Source organism: Hipposideros armiger, unplaced genomic scaffold (assembly GCF_001890085.2).
Source record: "Hipposideros armiger isolate ML-2016 unplaced genomic scaffold, ASM189008v1 scaffold_9, whole genome shotgun sequence".
Classification (NCBI taxonomy): Eukaryota; Metazoa; Chordata; class Mammalia; order Chiroptera; family Hipposideridae; genus Hipposideros; species Hipposideros armiger.
The window spans coordinates 2018802-2040098 of NW_017731359.1; the positions used below are offsets into that span (position 1 = coordinate 2018802).

Genomic DNA, 21297 nt, shown 5'->3' on the forward strand with positions numbered 1-21297 from the left:
CTGAGCTCAGAAAAGGAAAGGAAGCGCTTTCCGATGATTTCTGTGTAAAACTTTCTGGTATGTGAACAACAGAGGAAGAACGGAAAAGAAGGGAAGGAGAAAGAACACTATCATTTCATTAGAAGATGTCAGAACAGCAGAATCAAAGACGCGAGACGGCACAAGCATTTACATGCAGCCGAGAGTCAGAACAGGCGGGCTCCCAGGTGCTCTGAGACGTCCCTCTGCTACAGAAATGGCTCTTCTCGCTGAATGAAGGCCTGATCCTTATGCTCCAAAGGACAAAACTGGGAATACTTTATAAAGCTGGAAGTTGATGACCTTCAGTGTCTTAATTCCGCCATGTCCACAATGTCCCTTTTCTTAAAGACATTCTTTCAAGAAGTCTTAAGAGCCAATCCCCTCGGGGGATGGGGGAGGCTATATTTTACGATGAGTTTTCTTAAAGGAGTTTCCAAAACAGCATCAAGATACTGTTAATGTCAGTATTAATATTACCTAATAAGTTGTTTCTTTTGTCATTAGTAAAGAGTACAAAGGAAGCGACAGTGCATGAGAAAGAGGGAGGTGGGTGCAGGGTGGGGAGCAAAAACATGACTCCAGGCCAAAGACAATACAAAGGATTTTGAAATACAGAGAGGAAGTCTATCATCTAGACTAAAGTTGCTCATACACTTCAGGGGGGGAAAAAAAACCCTAATACGCATTACATGAGAGAAACCCAGAAGGCAATGGTGTAAGAAAGCAATTCCAGAGCAACTGCATAAATAGAAGTATTACATTATAAAACAGGGAACTGTTTGTTCCAGTCCATAGACCCCGGGTGAAATGGCAGCTGGACACTATTTAGTTGGGGGCACCTCATTAATAAAAAGGGAATTCTGAGCAGAGTGAAAGAAAGAATTGGAGGGGGGAAGGACCAACTTTTAACAGAAGATTAAAACAATGACGTATGCAGAGTTGGCAAAAAACACTAAAAAAAAAAAAACAACCCTGAAATAAATAGGTCTGCATATATTGGTAGAGGAAGGAGAATCCTATGAAATGATGCAATAGTGGGATAATGGGAGTGGCAGGATCAAACAGAGGCCAGGCGCCCCAGTGGGGAACGGGAACCCCCATAGCCAGATGGCACAATGGTCTCAGTCTTTGGGCACAGAAGTGTGCCTCGCCTCTGAGAGCACCCACACACAGAGGGATGGGGTCAGATGCGACGCAGAAGCCCCAGGGATTAAGGCATACGCACTTTAACCAGAAGAGGCATTTGAAAAACACGGGAGAAAGGGGTCAAATATATGGTGATGGAAGAACTGACTCTGGATGGTGAACACACAGCACAATATATACATGATGTATTACAGAACTGAAACCTATGTGACTTTACTAACCATTGTCACCCCAATAAAGTTTAATTAAAAAAAAACACATGGGAGGGGACAGTGTTTGTCCCCTTGCTGTGACCTGGAGGTGACAAAATGATCCTGGTACCCAAAGAAATGATTCACACTGACTCAGGAGGACTGGCCTTCCTACTGATAGGAAACCTCAGCTCCTCCAGGGGGAGGAACTATGCTCAAATCTGGGTATATCTTGTCATACGGAATCCAGTTTCACCTCTGCGGAGAAGGGAGCAAAGTCAGAGCCGGGTGATGGGGACAGGGGAGGGTGGGCAGAGAGGTCTGCAGGGGCTCAGGATGGAGGCCTCCAGGAAGAAATGAAGTCACAGAACAACTGATACAGCAGAACCCTCGGAGATTTGGTACTCTCTATTCTGGAGGAGGGCTAGCCATGAATTAATCAGAGATACCTAGAAAACCAGGGAAAACAAAAAGGTGTACAGGAAGGTAAGTGAAATTTATAAAACTCTACGTGGCTCAGCTGTGATTAATATTTATAGAGTTAGAACAATGAAAACACTGAATATTAATAAAACCCCAAATTATTATTTAATCATAATGAGAGACAGAGGGAGGAGAAGACTGGGGTGGGAGGGTGGGGGGAGATGGGGAGTGTGGGCGGAGTATGGAGGGCTTATGGATGGAGTGTGTGTCAGTGGGTACAAGGGTGTGGATGTGTAGAATGGCACACTAGTGAAATCCTCATCTCCAGAGTAGAAAACCAACAGATAACGTCTCAAACCTTTTTTTTTAAGAATCAAAAGATAGTAGTAGAAGCCTGTTAAGAAATATGGAAATAAGGAATGAAAAACAACTAAAACTTGACAGGCATCGCTCTGGGAAATGGGATGGGGGCGTCATGCCATTTTTCACAATAAGGTTTATGTCATGTTTGCCTTCAAAAGCTATAAAAGGGCCAGCCGGGTGGCGTGTTGGTTAAGAGCTGGCTTGAGACGCCAGCTCTGAGCAGCAGGGCCCCGGTTCAGGTCCCACATATGAGGGTCAGTGACACTGCGCCCTCTACAGCTAAGATGCTGAACAACAGCTCAACCTGGAGCTGGGCTGCTGTGAGTCGCCAGCGACGAAGTAGGCTGCAGCCCCTGTGGCAGTGGATTGCCATGAGCTACCGTGTGTAGCTGGCAGCCAGCGTGAGCGGTCGTCCAGAAGTCGGCGACCGATCTGCCTCAGCCAGGAAGAGCGCAATGATAATACCAACATGGGCCAGTGAAGTGACGTCCTCCACAACTAGACTGAAGAACAAAAGGACAGCAACTTGTCTGTTTCCCTTCTCCCGATTCCCCAGCGCTGTTCCCCTCCCCCAATTCCCCAATAAAATCTTTAATAAATAAACAAACAAACAAACAAACAAACAAATGCTATAAAAATGTGAAATTTGATAACATTAAGGTTAAAAATTAAAACCCCACACAGCCGGGTCGGCTCAGTGGCTGAGAGGGTGCTGAGGGTGATGGGGGGTGGAGAACGGCCCCGGGTCTCTAGCTTGGCCAGGTCACTGGACAACATGCAATCAGGAGAAAGGCATCTGGAGCAGAAACCGTGAGCTCAGCGTCTCTGAGGTGGCACCAATGAGAAATCCAGGAAGCTGTTTAAAGGACACCTGACAATGCCAGGACAGCAGAGCTTCGGGAGGCTGGGAGCCGAGCGCCAGGGCCTCGTGCCCGGTGGTGGTGGCATGTGGAGCAGCCTGAGGACAGTCAAGAGAAGCAGGAGGACGAGAGAGGAACGCAGCCTGGACGCTCAGGGAAGGGGGCTTCATTCAAGAAGGGACCGTACAACAATTTCAAAGGCCACAGAAAGAAAAGAGCAAGGCCCAGCAGGTGGCTAGCAGGTTGGGTAACTCCAAGGGCAATGGTGACTTCTCAGGGGTAGTCAGACGACCGGTGGAAACAGGCTATAGGGCAGCCTGACGCCTGCACTGGCAATGACCAATACGGGCTGCTCTTTCAAGAATTTTGAAGATTGTATTGTAGAGAAAGAGCGGGGCACAGGATTAAGGGAGAGCTTTTGTTTGATTGATTTTAAAGAGGCAAACAACTGTCCTGTGCTTCCAAGTTAAGAGAAAGGGACTGCAAGGCTGAAAAAATTGGAGAGGGGTGATTCTACCAAGTGGGGTCCCAGTGGGAATGAGAGTCATAAAGAGGAGCGGTGAGGTACAGAGCAAGGTGACTGTGGATGGGATAACAGGACGGGAGGCAGCAACGGGCACGTTCCCTCTGGACGTTCCTGACAGTGGGAAGTAACAGGCAGCATTGAGCCACAGGATGGGAGCCGCTTTCCAATACAATCAGAATGTTTATAATAAGCACTTGTTTTGATCCTCTCATGTTATTTCTCACAGACCAGACTTGAGGCCACCAACTGCCTGTTCTTAATACTAAGCAAGACATAATTTAGCACTTGCTTTATGTCACTCTGAGCCAACACACTGAATCCAGAATATATAATAGAGGAATTTGGGGATGGAGACACAACATCTCCTGTTGGCCTGCTCATTGGGCAGTGGCTTGTGACACCTGAAGAAAAGTTCCTTTAAAAAAAAGAAAAAGCTGAGCCGGCTGACTGGCACATTGGTTAAGAGCTGGCTTGGGACACCAGCTCTGAGCAGCAGGGCCCCAGTTCGGATCCCACATAAGGGCCAGTGACACTGCACCCACTACAGTTAAGATGATGAACAACAGCTCGACCTGGACCTGGGCTGCCATGAGTCGCCAGCGACGGCGTAGGCTGCAGCCCCTGTGGCAGTGGGTTGCCATGAGCTAACCGTGTATGGCCAGCAGCCAGCGAGCAGACGGCAGCCAGTGTGAGCTGCCAAGAGCCGCCGTGAGTGGCCGTCCAGCAACCGGCGACCCATCTGCCTCACCCAGGAAGAGCACAATGATAATACCAACATGGGCCAGTGAAGCAACGTCCTCCCCAACTAGACTGAAGAACAAAAGGACAGCAACTTATCTGTTCTCCTTCCCCGATTCCCCAGTGCTGTTCCCCTCCCCCAATTCCCCAATAAAATCTTTAAAAAAAAAAAAAAGAGAAAAGAAAAAGCGACAAACTATGCACATTCCTTCCAGAATGCAATGGCCACCTGTCAGGTAGGTAATGGACATGAGGGCCAGCGGCACCAAACCGAAGCCGTCAGGACACCTCACGGAAGCCAACACCCAGCCCACCCCGGGCCTCCCAGGCCCTGGAGACAGCTCACCTGGGTCAGTGGAGGGGCACCTGCGGATGGTGAAGATTTGCCCCAGGTCCTCATCCTCCTCCGGGAGGCCCTTCTGCAGCCGCTGCAGCTTGCGCAGGCTCTCGCTGCGCTGGTGCTTCATGGAGCGCACGTGCTGAATGAGGTTCAACTTGGCCTTGGTAGAGTAGTTGCACAGGACACAGTGGTAGTAGCAGCTCTCGCCTTCCACGCCGCTCTCATGCTGCTGCAGGTGCTGCGAGGGCAAAGAAGAGGGACACGCCCTGGGTGAGCCACGCGAAGCCCACCGCAGCCGCCGGCCCGCCCTGTCCCGTCCCGTGTGCAAACAGATGATGAGCTTCCTCAGAGGGCGTGCTCTTTGTGTCTCAGGGCCCCTTCTCCAGCAGCTCTCTGAGGACAAGCAGCAAGCTGGCTCTCATTCCCATCCCCCCCAGGGGTACCCTCCCCTGTGGCTTTTCACAGTACTGAAAATGCTGATGGATCGGACCTTCCCAGTAATACCGGTTTTCCTGGCACAATAATTAAAGGTTCCCCTTTCACTCTCCAAAGCGTCCTGCCTTATTGAGATCAGGGGTCAGCAAACTACAGCCCGCAGGCCAAACCCAACCTGCTGACTATTTGTATAAATAAAGTTTTAATGGAACACAGCCATGTACATGACTTGGCGAATTGTCTATGGCTGCTTTCAAAACACCACCATTGAATAGTTGTTAACAGAGGCTGTATGACCTGCAAAGCCTAAAATATAACTCTCTGGTCCTTTACAGAAAAAAAGTAGCCAGTTTTTGCTTTGGGTAATAGCCTATATGGTCACCAGTCCTGTATAGAATCCTAGCTCAGTAGCACAGAGCCAAGGAAGGTGACTCAAGTTTCTGTATTTAGATCTATAGTCTATTAAGAGAACCCAAAATTAGGTTTCCCCTTGGATCAAAAAAAAAAATGACAGAGAAATAAATTTATCCCAACTAGTTCCCTGTCAACACCTCAAGGTCATGTGGCTTAGTGCACAGATGGTCAAAATTACACTCTGTGTTGTGTTTGTGCAGACACACTACTCTGATTCTAGAACTTGGAAGCCCAAGATCCTGCAGGAGGCAGGCACACACTGGATTAAAGTTAGGGGTGCAAGAACAGTAGAGGTCATGGAAATAGCGGGCCCCAGACTTCTGTGCCTAGGAGAAGACCTAATGATTATGCAAGGACAAAATTTACAACCTTTTCATGCCTCATGCCTCTTGGAGAACATGAACAGAGCTATGGACCCCTTTTACTAACAGTTAGTGAACTGACTGGCTCTTAGTATAGAAAGGCCATCTCTTTCCATTCAAATGACCCATTTTAGGGGAGGAAGGGATTTTTCTATTGGACACACACATAAAGCAGGGGAAACAATTCCAAAATGCTTAAATGACTGACCCAAGGTAACCCAGCTAGTTACTGGAAAAGAGAGAACTAGAACCTGACCCTCAGCATCCTTTTGGAGAAGGAGAGTCAGTTAACGAAAGTGTTTTATGTGTTCATGGTATCAACTGTCCTTCCCTCCCTCCTCTCCTCGCCCTCAGCACCACTCCCATCCCTGGAGCCTGGTCCAAGGAGCTACACAGAGCACACGACAAATGCCTCGCAACTGCTTTCTGCTGCTCCTTTCTGACCCACACTCATTCTGTGCGACGCCCACGCCTCCATAGCTATTTCTGGTCCTGCGTGGATGTGCTTCTTGTCCAGGTTATAATGAAAGGCACAGAGAAGGAAGAGCAACTCGAACTCGAATGCCCTGCAGCATGCTCAATACTGAGATAGCAGAGTGGCCCTGCCAGCACCTCCTCTAGAATGACACAGCTCTGAGGCCCATGTGCTCACACGCACATGTCCAATGATCACTGAAAAAGTGTGACAATTCCGGAAGCCTGTTTGTGCCTTATTGCAAAAGGAACTATGAATGCACTGACTAAGTGTTGCAGAAAAATCATAGTGGGGAGGTGAGGGGGGCCAGGCACATAAACTGGCTAAACTAGCCCACAGTAACTCTTGCTCGAGGCCAACATACAGAGAAGAATGTGAAGGGCTCCACAGGCACCAACAGAGAACCAACCATCATTGCCTTCCCCCCAAAATGGGCAATTTCACACAGTCAAGTGCGCACTCTTGGAACTAAACATCTCCACCATCAACAGCTGTCCTAGAGCCATGTCACAACCAGGAGTTTGAAGAACTAGCAAGCTCAGTGTTAACTGTTTAAGAAATTATGACAACTGATAATTAAAAGCTACTTTTGTTAAAATATATTTGAGATGTTTTTTCTTTTTTTCTTCTTCTTTTTACGGTTATCTTCGATTTGCCTGCTCGGAGATAAGGCTCCCTGCAGAGAATTTCACGGAGATGGAACGCACCAAAGCAATGTGTTCTGGAGGCGACAACCCTTCCTCCTAGAAGGAGGATCTGACGGACTAGATATAAAGGAAAAAAGATGAGCTTTCACTCCCCCCGACCTGTCTACAGGGCCCCCCAAAAGCCAAAAATTGAACCAGGATATTCCTATATTCCTGGGAATGAGGGTTTGGCTTGGGATTGAGGCGCAGGGAACTTGTCCAGGAGCCAGGAACTGCTGTCTAAGGTCACTAAGACCAAAAGAACTACATTTATTAAAGCTTCAACAAAAACTGACTGGGTAAAAGATAACAGGGAGACTAATCACGGAATCCAAAGCCATAAATTCTATTGAGGGATTGTGGTGGTATCATAAACTATGAAACCAGAGCAAGAATCACTAAAGCCTTAGCCCCAAATTCCCATTATCTTCCACAAAACAGGATTTCCTTGCCATAGGCACTGAATCTTAAACACAAAAATTTAATATGGATGTGAGGGCTCTTTTCGGAATGGCTGGGGTTTCCAATCTCAGAGCCAGAAGAGAGGACAACATGACCAAAAAGGGTCAGACGGGAGGTGCGATATCACATGTCTTTTGTTCCCAAATCCATGGGCTCTTTCTTGGGTGACAGGGCTGTGTAAATCCTGAATTGAAATAAACATCATACTGGGGGCTTTACTTAAAAAAATAACTGATATGATGAAGATATTCCAAAACCACTCTACACTCGAACTCATGGTGGTAAATGGCAGTCTCTTGTGCCACCAGGAATTCTTCTGCCACTTGAGAGCTGTTTTGGAAGGGAAATGGGCACACACGACAAATGGTGGCGAAAGGAGAAAAGGAAGCATGGTAGACAGAGGCAGCGCCTCTCCCACGTACCCACTCCAGGGAACATTTAGCATCCCATCTTAGAGACTTGCACAAAAGCTTCGTTCGAAATTCCAAGCTTACTTTTGCACTCAAATTCATTCTCAATACACACACACAAAGTCCAGAATAAACTCTTCCCCGGTTGCTAGGGAACACCTGCTTGTAAAGGTGACTGTCCCAACTCAAACTTCCTTCCGCTCACAACCTCCTGATGTCTACCTGCATGTGACAGATCCTGTTCTCACCAAATTCTTAAATTCCTGCTTGGTCTGTCTCAGGCTGCCCAACCTGGTGCAAACAGAGGCCCAAAGCTAGCAGCAGGCTCCTGACTGACCTCTGTCACCTTCTCCACACCATCTGGTCATTTCCCAGAACATGAGTGGGTCAATGTCCTGACCCTGTGTACCAGACACCCTCTCCCTCCCAAGGGGCACTGGCTCCATTCCCAGAATCCCACCCTTGGAACCGGTTTAATAAGAAGCAGCAAGAAGGGGTGGGGCTGGAGGGGCTGATGAGGACTCCACAGGGTCAAGTCAGTCAGCCAAGGACATGCTCTCTCTGCAGAAGAGAGTAGATGTTTTCATTTGGAGAAAGAGGGAGAATAATTTGTCCCTGACCCAGCTAATTAGAATACCCTCAATTGGGATCACAATGTATTTAATTAAATTCACTGTAATATAAGAAGAATCCACCAAGGCACAAATCCCAGCGGAGCATCAATAAAGGAGCTGCCTCCTTTCCGAGTTCTTGCTCTCCTCGCCAGGCAGAAAATGTCTCTCCCATGCAAACCCTCCACTCCCCAACCCTCTCACCCTCTATCACCGAGCTCTCCCATCCTCAGGGAGGGGCTCCCAGGTTTTGATTTGCATTTTCCATTTTCCTTTACGCTGTGTTTAAGATTCCTATCTGCTCACTTCTGTCAGGTCAGGTGTATAGTTTAAAAAGAAAACAAAACAACTTCAGCTGTGGTTAGTGTGCTCTACAGCATGCACGCTACATTTGGACCCAAAGAAAACTGGCTGCTGAACCCAATGGGCAGAGTTCGGTTGTGGATTGAGTCTACGTTGTCTACAACACATTAGACACTATGCAAATATACCTCCCCCCAACACACACACAGAATACGCCTTACCCTAGGGGCTTAGCCTGCAGATGGGTAAGGCAGTGATGACTTAAGAGGACATAGCAAGGGGTATAAGGAGGGTACCCTTTGGCTGGAATACCAGTGAGAATATACCAGCTGGACCCAGTGACTCACTCAAGGAAAATTGGCACCTGCTTGCAAATTAATAATGAGGAAGTGTGACCAACTAGCAAATCAAGAAAGGTCAACTGACCTGGCTAAAGAAGAGTGGGGCCTGAGGCACGCTCACACTCACACGCAGTCCCACCAGGCTTTCCCTGTGACCTTAAATCAGCCTGAGGCTTTCCTTGATTTTCCCCAATCTCACTGGCTGGTTTAAAAAGTGCCTGTAAAAAACACTGCGTTATATGAACGGCCCTGTACAGTCCTTTCCCCTGACGGAAGCTTCTACACTTGGCAACAGGATTTACTTTCTGAAAGCTCAAAGCTGTACAGTGACCTATAAGAAGGAAATAAGTATCCAGTTTGACTCATGCATGGAAGCAGAAACAGGGCTCAACCATCCCTAACTTCTCCAAACTCGCCCCCCCCCGCCCCCCGGGGCCGCAGAGAACACTGTGTCCTCACTGGCAGTGATGAGGAATTTGACTTACACACATTCGGTGATCAGCACCTTGTGCTGGAAATGATCAGAGCTTTACCTGCACCTATGATCTTGTTGGGAGTTATTTATATTTGAAAATGTTCGTCCCAACTCGGTTTAGCTGGAAACATCTAATGTCTCACATCTTTCCTTCTGGGTCTGCTTCCGGGGGGGAGGGGGGAGAGACACGACGACTTGGAAAAGAAAAGCCCTCGCTGCAATAAACCGTGCCTCCAATAATGAACCTGGCATGTAAAGCCGAGAACAAAAGCAGATTAATAATTTAAAAAGAAAGGAAAGAAAAGAAGCCAGCCACGGTACTTTGTGGGACTCTACACCCCATTAATATGTTACACTCGCTCACCCTGGCCAATGGCTGAAAGTCAAAGAGAAGAGAAGAGGGCTCTTGTTAGAAAATAATTCATCGTGAAAATCAAAAAAATGTGTTCCTGTTACTTGTTTCCCAGGAAAACTAACCAACTTCTGTCAGAGAACATTGATTTCTATAAATCTGGAGGGGCCCCGGCTCCCTCCTCCTCCCCAACAATAGGAAACTTCTAACATCTGGTTCTTCATGCATGGAATGTAAAATATTGATCAGGTTGTGTCAAAGCCTCCTCTTTAAAGTAGAAATGGACAAAGTACATTCTGACACACACACACACACACAGGATTCGCAAATGAAACTTCTTGGGGAATAACACCTGTTCATATAAACACACGCACGCACACCCCGCTCGCAACACTTTTCCATGCACACAGCACAACTCCATCCCAAGAGCGAATGAAACAGTGACGCTCTTGGATGGGGTAAAACTGCTCCCAGGCAGCTCTCTGAGCAAACGGGCTACCCTAGGAGAGAACCAGACACCTCTTTCCGAACAAAGAAGCCCCTCCCCGCCAGCGGACATCCAGAAAGGCCCCCTGGAGACACCTGTCGGGGCTCTGATTCATATCTAGGCAAGGGCAGGTGGAAGGGCCTCTCAATCCATAAAAAGAAGGTCCCCGATGGAGGAGGCCGCTGTTCCATCATGCCTCTGGAGGGAAAAACCGCTAAGCACAGCAGGCCAAGGACTCCAGCTTCTCCCTGCGGGGCAAGGACTATAAAAATCTCACCAACATTTCCGTAGAAAAGGAATGAGAAGATGAGGGCCCAGAGCTAGCCTGCTAAACCCTCCTCCCCACATCATAAGATGAAATAAGGAAGAAGTACGGGGGTGTTTATTCACCTCCCTGCCCATGCATAGCATTTGCAGCGAAGGACGCACCTTCTCACGCTTCATCTTCTCATGACAGCCCCACAAGGTGGGTAGATTTGGGCTCCTGTCCTTGGAGGAACCCAAAGCTCAGAGAGGTCATCATAAGATCTTCCCCGCCCCAAAGCCTCCCAAAGTGTGGAAGAGACAGGACTGGAGCCTGGGACTCCATGCCAAGTCCACAGCAGCCGTCAAGCTATGCTGCACTGACCGCAGGGTGTCATAGAACACGAGACTCCCCAGATCCAGCTATTCACCTTGAATGCCTAAAAAAAGGAATTGTTTCAAGTGTAATGCCACCAGGATTGGGGGAAGTGAATTTTTTAATCAGGGAGTTGCGTTACAAAGTTTTTAAATTTTTTTAATCGGAGGTTGTGTTCCAGTTCCAAATTTAATGTCACCTTCTTAGGAAGGATTCTAGAAGGTCAACCTAAATATATATGTACTTCTCTGTTTAATGCTGGCTTTTCACCCGCTCATGCCCTCATCCTTAGCACATGCTAATTTAGTCCTATTTCACTGTAGGAGCCCTGCAGACGCCAAAAGATAGAAGTCCCGGCCACGATTTACAAGAGAAAGTGAAAGGAAATGAAAACGTCCCCTTAGATCAATCCATCTGGGTTGCTCTGACCTATTTTCTGGTTTCTAGGCCAGGCTCCTCAAGCCCTGGATCAAGACATGATTGTTTGCTCGCAGTATCCCAGCGCCAAGGCTCAAGTGGAGACTTCCCAGCCCTGCGTCCCTTCCCTCATGTGAATGACATTTCCTGATTCAAAAGTCTGTTATGAGTGCTTCCCTTGAGAGAAGTAGAGTAGGTTCTAGAAGGAAAAACATAACAACATAAATCTGTAACTGTCTATCGGGTATATCTGCCTTGACTTTCAATCTTTTCTAGAGAAATCCAAGTATGGACCCTTGTGGAATGTTGATGCCTTCGCAGGACAAGTTTCATTTCCCTCTGTTAGGAAACCTCCAGAAAGCAGAGGTAGCTCATCAGGTATGTAGGGGTCCTCCCTAAGGAACAGGCCCATCAGAGCATGCAGACACAAGCGAGGCAATGGTCGCATGAGTATCTATCAATACATAGAGAGCCTGAAAGCCGAGGGAGGTATGTGGGTACATAAAACAATAAAGTGGGTCCCCCAAGGCTAGCATCAACCAGACCACCCTCCAGAAATACATAAAGCTCCTGGGACCTGAAAGCTGCCCCTTCGCTAGAATATTGTGCGGGTAACAGTTACTTTCTTCATTCATTAAGATGCACTTCTTTCCTAGCACTGCTTGCCAGCTCTCCCAGATTTAAGCTCCCCCCCCCCCAAAAAAATAAAGGCCACCGTACACATGCTACTCTAGTTTGTTCTCAACCAACTGCATGTCAAACTGCTGCCAGTAATTGTGGTTTAGGTGCACTCTGGGTTAAGACAGCCTGGTGGAAAACCTTCGCTCTGGCTCTCACTCACTGTGCTACCTCAGGCAAGGTCTATACATTGTTGAGCCTCGGTTTCCTCTTCTGCAACATTGGGACAATAACGGAACCTCCCCACAGCACCTCTGGGAAGATGCAATGGGATAATTCCTCTCAAGTGTTTATTATAGCGCCAGGTGCACGGTTAGCCTTCATCATCAATAAGGTTATCATTACTATCATTTTTTTTCAAATTAGTTCAGCTTTGGGATGAGGGGTGGAAATGAACACCGATGAAACTTACCCATTTGACATTTCCTTCCTTATAACCACTCTCCCGCCCTAGCCCCAAAGAGGAATTCCTACTTGTCAGTCAAGAAACTGTGATGCACAGAAATTGTGACACGGAAAGGATATTGAGCATGCACGGTGCCGACTTCTTTCTTAGAAGGATGCTTAAATTTAATTTTAGGTCACTTGCCCAAGGTCATGCCGCCGGTGCAGGCAGAGCCTGGATCCACACCACAAGCCCATGTCCTTGCCACGAAACCATATCTGTTTACTGGGCCTCTTTGCCTACCAACGCACCAATATAATGAAACCCCAGGACCGTGTTATCATGTCTGCCAACACGCTGGGTGACGACCAGGAAAGGAAGGACAGCGCAGCTGAAATGGGTGGCAGACGCCTCCCTGGCTCCCCACAGCCCCTCTGAAGGATCTGCTGATTTGTATCTCTAATCCCGTGATAGTCAACGCAGCAGAAAAAATACTTGTCTGGTGGTCAACACAGGTGTGTGACTTCATCTGTAAAATGGAGATGTTTATACTTGCCCTGTCTTCCTCAGAGGCAATTTTAAAAACCACATGAGAAAATATGTGTGGAAAATCCTTTGGAAGATGTGAAGGATTGCCCAGATATGTGGCACAGTCATTGTCTTTCTACCCTGGGCCCAGGACTTGCTTCCTCACTTCTGATCGGCCGGTGCGACACCGTGGGCTTGCTTGTTAAAGAGGCGGACGGTGTTCCAGCTCAGTGGTACTCGAACTCTGAGCGAGCATCAGAAGCACCTGGGGGGTCTGTCATGTCACAGACAGGCCCGCTCCAAGGGCTTCTGATTCACCTGGGCTGGGGCCCGAGAATGTGCATTTCTAACAATCTCTAGGTGATGCAAGTCCTGCTGGGACCACACTCTGAGAACTGCTGCTCTGGCTTGGGCAGTAAATGCCACGGAAGGGAGACCCACGTCAGAGCACACAGAGATATTCGCCTACAGAAAGGCAAATTCCCAAGACCTAAAATCTCGACGCCTGCCTTTCCCCAAAGAGTATTTCAGATTCTAACAAATGACACTAGATAAATCATGCAATGCCCACGCGTAAGAATTCACCTTTTCAGTGAAAAAGTCACACGGAAGCAGCTGCTTGCTACTGGCCTATTCCAGATACTTCATAAAAGTCGGAATTGGCTCTATTCATCTTTCTCTCTCCTCTCACACCTGCGGCCTGAGATTTCCTAGGGCTGTCGCTGAAAGCGTGACTCTTGATGGTTAGGCATGAGGCATCACTTTTTCCTCCCCAGCTCTGCGTCCTCCTGCTGAGCGCACCTGTCCAGATGTCTTGCTGGAACAGGGCCCATGGAAGACTGTCAAGCAAATACGAGAAAAATGAAATGGTCTTTAAAATTCCTCCCACGCTCTTGAACTTTCGGGTTGCTGCTGCTGTTGCTGAGAGCATGAATTTGGTGCTCAAACCTGGGGGCTTTTCATGAGCTCCCACGATTTGCTGACAAATACCCTCATCACCTTCATTATGAGAGGAGACGCAGGCAGCCAGCGTGAGGCGAGCAGGGGGCACTGAGCACACACAGGGCCGACTTCTTCCTTAGGAGAGGTGCTTCATTTTGATTTCATTTTTCCCTTGAAAGAGGAAATGGGAAAGCGATGAGGCAGGAGAGAAAAACTCCCTCTAAACAAATGCCTCTGGTGGTGCTCATTCTGGCTGCTAAGATTTTTCACTGCTTCTCCTTAAATTCCATGGATTTTGCTGAAGGCTGAAGGAGCCAGGTACACTTATGGGAATAGGACAAGGAACCAAGAGAGTGAAAAAGAGAAAAATGTTTCTTTGAGGAAGCAGAGCTGGGTCTGAGTCCAGGCCAGGAGAGAGTGGGCTGCAGAGCAGACAGCCACGTGGCGACAGGGGATAGTTTTGCGAACGATGACATGGCTGGTTTCTCTGTCCCGCTTTTGGGCTCCCCCACATAAATAACCCAGACAAACACCCTGTGCACTGGGTTTTGCTCTTCTCCCCCCGCCCCCACTTTTAAGTCTCATTAAAAGCCGATATTGTTCAGCCTCAAGATGGAGAGTTCAGCATGGATTTTACTGAACGTTAAATCAACCAGCAAGCGTAGCCAGCAAACTCTGTGGCACTTTAACTTTAAATAATGCAATAATTATTGAATTTCCTTTTTATAACTGAAGTGCTGGAATGTAAACAATGGGGCTGTAATTGCAGGAAGGGGGGATCAATAGAGGCAATCGTTTTCAGCCATGTTAATTGTAAATACAATTGCTCCAAGATGTCAGCCTTGTTCTTCTTGCTCCCAGAATCATCCTAACGGATGACAGAGTCCAACTTTCCCATTACAGCTGTTCGTTCCTTTAAGAGGTTCTCAATCAGGTCTGATCAATCTGTCAAGATAATGCATGGAGTAAGTAAGACTCTTCCAAACACAGGCTCCCAATCAATAGCCCAGACCAGCTTAATGAGGTGGGGCTAAGGCCCAGAGGGAGGTAACAGCCCCCAGCTTGCGCCTGGGTTTGGCAGGCTGGCTTCCTAGCATGGCCCTGATAAACAGATCAGCCCTTAATGAGGACATTAGTTATGCATGCTTCAGCAAGCAGCAAGGCACCCGTCCCTTGGGACAGACGGACAGAAAACAAAATAGATTAACAGAAAACAATATGGTGCCAAATTAGGTCTAACTGAAGACTTTTCCCTCCTTCTCCTGCTTTCCTTAATTGTCCAGCAGAGTGGAGGACATCAATTAATCATTCCAACGGGCAGGAGCTCGAAGGCCGGGGCATCCACGGGGCTGGGAGATCTGTGGGTGTCTGCTGGCCTCCCTCAGGCTGTCACTGGATATGAGAACCCTCATCTCCTCAACGCCATTTCCAGACCACAAGGGGTATCTCTCACAGAAGGTCCCAGAACCGACCCGCAGGAGAGAATGAAGACGAGGCTGAATCTGGAAGTCCAACAGCCACACTGGGAGGCCAGGGACCAAAGATGGACGAGAACAAAACTGCCATTCCTCATGGCTAACATCCGTTTCTCAGATCAGGTCGGGGTCTTGAGAATGGTTGCTCCCTCGCAGACAAGGAGGTGGAAAATCAAGAGTCTAGAATCCTATTTCACACGGCCTGGCATCTTTGCAAGTTGCACAGGCATGGCAGGAGTCTGAATTCTCGCACATGGATAACCTGGAGGGCTCTGCGGTGCGCCTGGAGAACTGGCTTTCCTCCCTCAGAGGCCACTGTGCATCTTCAACATCTGTTCTCACTGTGAAAGGCTGGTTAGAGCACCCACTGTGGAAGTCCTCAAGAAAGGGCTATGCTAAGGGAAGGTCCCACCAAGAATACAGTTGTTCCCCAGGGGATGCATGGGTTTGAGCAGGGGCTCTCCAAGTGTGACCCCTGGACCAGCGGCAGCAGGAACCCCTTCAGATCCTGTCTAGACCTACAGGAACTCTGAGGCAGAGCCCAACAATCTGGGTTTTAATAAGCTCTCCAAGCTCGTTTGATGACTACTGCCTTAGAAGGTGAGTGAGTTGGTCCTTTTTGGGTCAGAAACAGTTGAATGCCCAAGAACTGTCGAGAAGCCAACACATTTCACTGAGGTTTGGATCAAAGCCCACCACCCACTTGCTCCAGGATGCAAGGCCTCTGGAAACAAGGCAACCAAAGGAACGAGGCCCATGTGGAGACGCCATTTTACGTATTCGTTGGAAAAGTTCACGGAGTGGGTCACACTGCTAAATTTTAAAAGTGAATGGTCTTGTATTGAGGATGAAGTAAAATGAAAATAACTGGGTCTTTTTAACGGTATCGGGATGAGCAGAATAAAAGAAAATAGATATACAGCTGGAGAGATGAGACCTCTCCCTGGTTGCAAAGGCCGGGCTCACAGGCCGCTCCCCCGCATCTCCCTCCTCTGGGCCCAGAACCCAGTGGCGGCAGCTTCCATCTCACTGTGTCACAAGCCACACCTTGCTCCTCCATCACAGCACGGACAGCGTCACACAGGCTGGGAGACGAAGCTGTCTGTTTCTACCTCAGTGCTGAGCACAGCTCCTGATCCACAGCAGGTCCTTAAAAACTGTTGGCTGAGTCTGAACGAATGAGGAAAATCTGTGACGCTCCTTTGTTACTCTTGGTCTCTAGCTTGCTTTTCAAGACCTCTCTCATCTAGTCCAAATTCCCTTCCTCCATCTCGGATTTCAGCCCTCCACTTCATTCCCCACTCCACAAAAAAAATGAGACTCCTGACAGTTCCCGCCTTATCCACCAACTCTCATCTTTCTGGTCCTGGTGCCTCTCCTGTTCAGAAACCCTTCCGAACACCCCATCTGCCTGCTGAAATGATGCGGCACGACTCCCCGGCAGGCAGATGGTACCTCCGCTTGGACTTCTTTGCCCATCACGCCTGAGTTGGAACTCTGCCTCCTCACCTCTGGGCTCCCACAGGACGAGGTCTTCCCCGTCCGTGCCTACCGTTCCTTTGAGCGCACGCTTCCCTGGACTTCCACATTCCTTGATAACCAAGATGGGAGGCTGGGACTGACAGAATAAACGTGCGCTAATAGTTACTACTTGTTTAAATCAAATTCTATGGCTTGCTTAAATAAAATTACTATAAGTAGCTGTACTTAGTGACATTTTTTTTTCGTATAGGGATCCCAAAAGTGCTTCTCCTTGCCCCTCTGAATCCACCAAAATGTCCCCCCAGCCAGAGGAGAACTTAGCTGGTCACTGTCGTTCTGTCCTTCCATTTCGTCTACATGCCCCGCTTTATTTGCATAGGTTTAATACTGCTGCACTCTTTTACAAAGGCTCTTTTACTACTAAACTGACAAGTAACTATAAGACGGGGATCCTGAGAAACATCTAGAACATACAGAAGATCACAGAAGACAGGGACAAACACCACAAATGCCTCTCAGGGGAAGTAACCTAAGCTGTCAGAACTCCAAGGATCCGTTCGCAGTGTCCACCACACCTTTACAGATTAAAAGCAATTTAGTTCATAGTTGAATTCTAAACATAAAATGCCTACAAGAGTCAATGGAGGGATGTGACAATGCTCAGACATCTGAAAGGTGGTAGCTGAATGGGTACTCACTCCTGGAACTCATGGCCAAGCAGCTTGGCTGTCTCCAGGTTTGGATCATCAGGGTGAGGACTTGGTTTGTTTTTACACACACACACACACACACACACAAATCTGTCTTTATTTTCTCCCCAAATTTCTTGTCCTCCTATAGGACAGATGCTGCTGAGAACTGCTACTGTCTAGACCGTAAGGAACTGGTTACATCTTTCACTTGCATCAATTTTCAAATTCTGGGATCTGTGAGGAAGGGACCATTCTCCACATGGGGTCAGACACTGAATGCTCAGCTGTGTTTCTTTCCCTTTCCAATTTATGCCCAAACTCCAGGCTCCCCAGCCCTCTGCCTGGCTGGCCAGCCCCGTGTACAACAGACCCTCCCCAGGGACCTCCAGGCACCTTGGTCTAACAATGCCACCTCCCTGGTCTGCTCTCAAGCTCCCAATGGAAAGTGGCTGCGAGGCCAGTCACTGAGACATTTTCTGTAAACCTGTTTTTAAATAGTGAAATACAGGGAGCATCTTCATCAGCCAGTCCACACCAACCAAGACATCCTCTCCTTATATTCAACAAGTTCCTTCTGTTCCAGCAGACCCAAGAACCAGTGATGAGATGGGCAGGGCCCATAATAGGAGATGATGGTTTACAAAACCTGCCCGAGAACAATGAGGCATCTTCTTCAGTGAAATCCGAGTTCTAGACAACTGCATCTGAAAAACTGGCAAATGGGAACATTTCTTTGAGCAAAAGGGTGGGGTTTAGAGGAGGCTGGAGAAAGGTAGGACAACAGAGAGGGTGGCTAAGATCCTGCCAGCTCCAGGGCACTGGGATGCTAACAGCAGGCATTATGCACTTTAGTAGTTAAAATGTTACTGTGGTTTCTGCCTGTGGTTTCTTCCTGGTGCTACAGTATAAGACGCAGTCGATCACTAACCACCACACCCCGACTGGCAGGTGATGTCTTTTTGAAATCTCAAGTCCAGTAGCCTGCTCTGTATTAATATAGACTACAGATACTTTTCTAGTAGGTATTTTAAAGGTTTAAGTCTTAAAATACAAATTCTTCAATGACCTTTCCAGATTACTCTATACTAAGACAAGGCCAAAGGAGCCAACAGCCGCCCCCCCTCTTATGGTGGCACCTGTGTTTTTATAGTGGTCTTTCTACCAGCTTTGGATGCATTCATTCACCGGCTATCTGTCCAAGCAAGCTTCTTGTTTCCTCACACGATAATGAAGGGATAACTAATCTTCTCAACATTATTTCCATCATTCTCTGTACAGGAGAAAGATCTTCCACGGCAGCGTCTCACCACCCACTATGCCCTGCACCAGTCCCATCTCCAGACGGCTCTCATGACTCTCGGCCCTTCAGTGGCCATGTGCATGCGTGCGTGTATGTGGTGGAGGGGGGTGCGGGGGTGGGGTTGGCTCACGCCATGTCCTCCTGTGTGTACCTCCATTCCAGGTCAGCCAAGTTCTGCTCCCCTTCTGAGCATCCCATCTCTCACTGCAGTTCTGTTTGCAGTGCTCCTTTCTCCTCTGAACTCAAAGCCTTCCTCTCTCAGCACATCTTCTCCCACCGACACCCTGAATGCTGGTTATCAGCTGTATGGATGTGGCCTATTCCCCATGAGTCTGGAAGGTTCCTAAAAGCAGGAACCATGTGCTTTCCTACTGGCCACACAGTAGTCAAGTCATCCCACAGCCAGAACATGGGCACGGGCATTGGGAGCCATGCAGACGAGAGGGGGCTCTGACCCTAAGCTCATCCTCAGCTGTAAAACGGAATAACGCCAGTACGCCACGAGAGGCCCTGAGGCTCTGGCCAGTAAATCAATGTAAACAGACTTCATAAACAGTCAAGCAAAAAACAAAAAAAATTTTTTTGAGGTGTCTAGTGAGAATCGGTTGGAAGGGGCATTTGAAGACTCAGAAAGCTTTTCCCACCATCTGATTTCATTGGGGTCCTCGGTCCTACACAAAGACGAATTAATTACTGGATCACCCATTCACTTACCTCGCTAATAAAATCATCAGGTTTTGCAGGGGAAGAACCTGTTAGACGGACTGGCTAGCCTCTGGGTGTGAGTCCCGCTGGTGCCAGCTGCATTCCCCAGTGCCAACATGACTCATGAAATGACACAAATTGCCAGCGGGCTTTGTTATTGTGTGACCTTCAGCAAGTCACCCTTCTTTCCCGCTTCAGTGATAAAATCTGGATGGCAATGCTCAGAGCCTACTTCATGGCATTATCGTGAGGAATGGCGATGGCACACAGCTAATAATGACTGGGAAGCACTTTATCTTGGTAGAGAGCTATATTACTTAACATTTAGAATAATACCCACTGTTTCAGGTTGAGAAAGCATTCCGATTTTAGCTAAACTGAAGGCTGAACATATCCACTAATGAGCAGTGTCTTTCCCGTCGAAACGTTGAAAGCTACTCAGTCTGCTGAATAAAATGACTCGCAGTACATTAGGGAAAAGCTGATGCAGGTTTAGTTACCATGAAACCAGGGTCATTGCATTCAACAGCTAATAAGCAAATTCTTAAGATCACAGAAATAAACCAGAGCCGACAGAGCTGACAACTGTAGTTTTAAGGATGGTCGGGGAAGAATGATTTTTTTTACTCCATAGTTTCCCCAGAATTCATAAAACTATGGCCTCTTAGAAAACTTGTTTCTATCATCTAGGCCAGCGGTCAGCCAACTCTTTCTATAAATATCTGGACGGTAAATATTTTAGGGTTTGAGGGCCAGACGGTCTGTCGCAACCATTCAACTCTGCCATCATAGCACAAAAGCAGGGATGGAGAATATGTAAAAGAACAGGCATGGCTGTGTTCTAATAAAACTTTATTTATAAAAACAAGTAACTGGAAGGATTCTCCCCTTTGGCAGTGCTGTGCTAACTCCTGATGAAAAACTTTATGAAAAATGATTTACCCAATCATTCAGAGTATCAGTGAAGAGAAGAGAAAACACACACACACACACACACACACACACACACACACACACACACACACACACACTGTTAACCAAAATAAGTTTCTTCCAACTTGTCAAAATTCAGTAAGTGCCGGGCTTGCAAACTTGTTATAAAAACAAGCTGTTTCAAACTGAAGGTCAACAGTGATTCAAGTACCATTTAACTCTGAATTATAAAATGACTCCAAAACCATTAAGCTTCATCCCTTGTTTTCATGCTTTTGAACATTAAGAACTTGCACTGTAAGTGTGTTCTCCAGTCCACAACGAATAACACCACATGAGTAAGAGTTAAGGTTATATGTTATTCAGAAGTAAACAATACGTGTAATTGAATTCAACTTTTAACTAGCCCAATGATAGAATCACCAGCAACAAAAAACTAGGCTTTTTCCATTGGCCCTGGTAGCTAAAAAGAACCCAGGTTTAAACAGCGAAGGAGTAAGACAAAAAGGTGAAGAGCTAGGTCACTATCGTCCCTGCATATCCCCCTAAACGCCACACTCTTACTTCCTAAGCACCTCTTAAGAGGAGAATGCTAGCGATGACCTTGACACCCAAAAATGAGTGGTCAGGAAGTCTGGATTTAGGGGGAAAAAATAAGCATTCTCTCCATAATACCATCTACATGTATCTAGCCCTGTAGACACGAGTGGACAGAGTGAA

At 47.6% G+C, this 21297-nt stretch overlaps 1 protein-coding gene across 2 annotated transcripts in view; it reads right to left on the minus strand.

The window, feature by feature from the left end:
* ZFHX3 (zinc finger homeobox 3) overlaps positions 1-21297 on the minus strand; it is a 241395-nt gene that overhangs the window by 93557 nt on the left and 126541 nt on the right. For both annotated transcript variants that reach the window (XM_019654459.1, XM_019654466.1), the window contains exon 4: positions 4615-4846. In XM_019654459.1, the coding sequence (XP_019510004.1) occupies positions 4615-4846 (232 nt within the window). The remainder of the gene's footprint in view (positions 1-4614; positions 4847-21297) is intronic.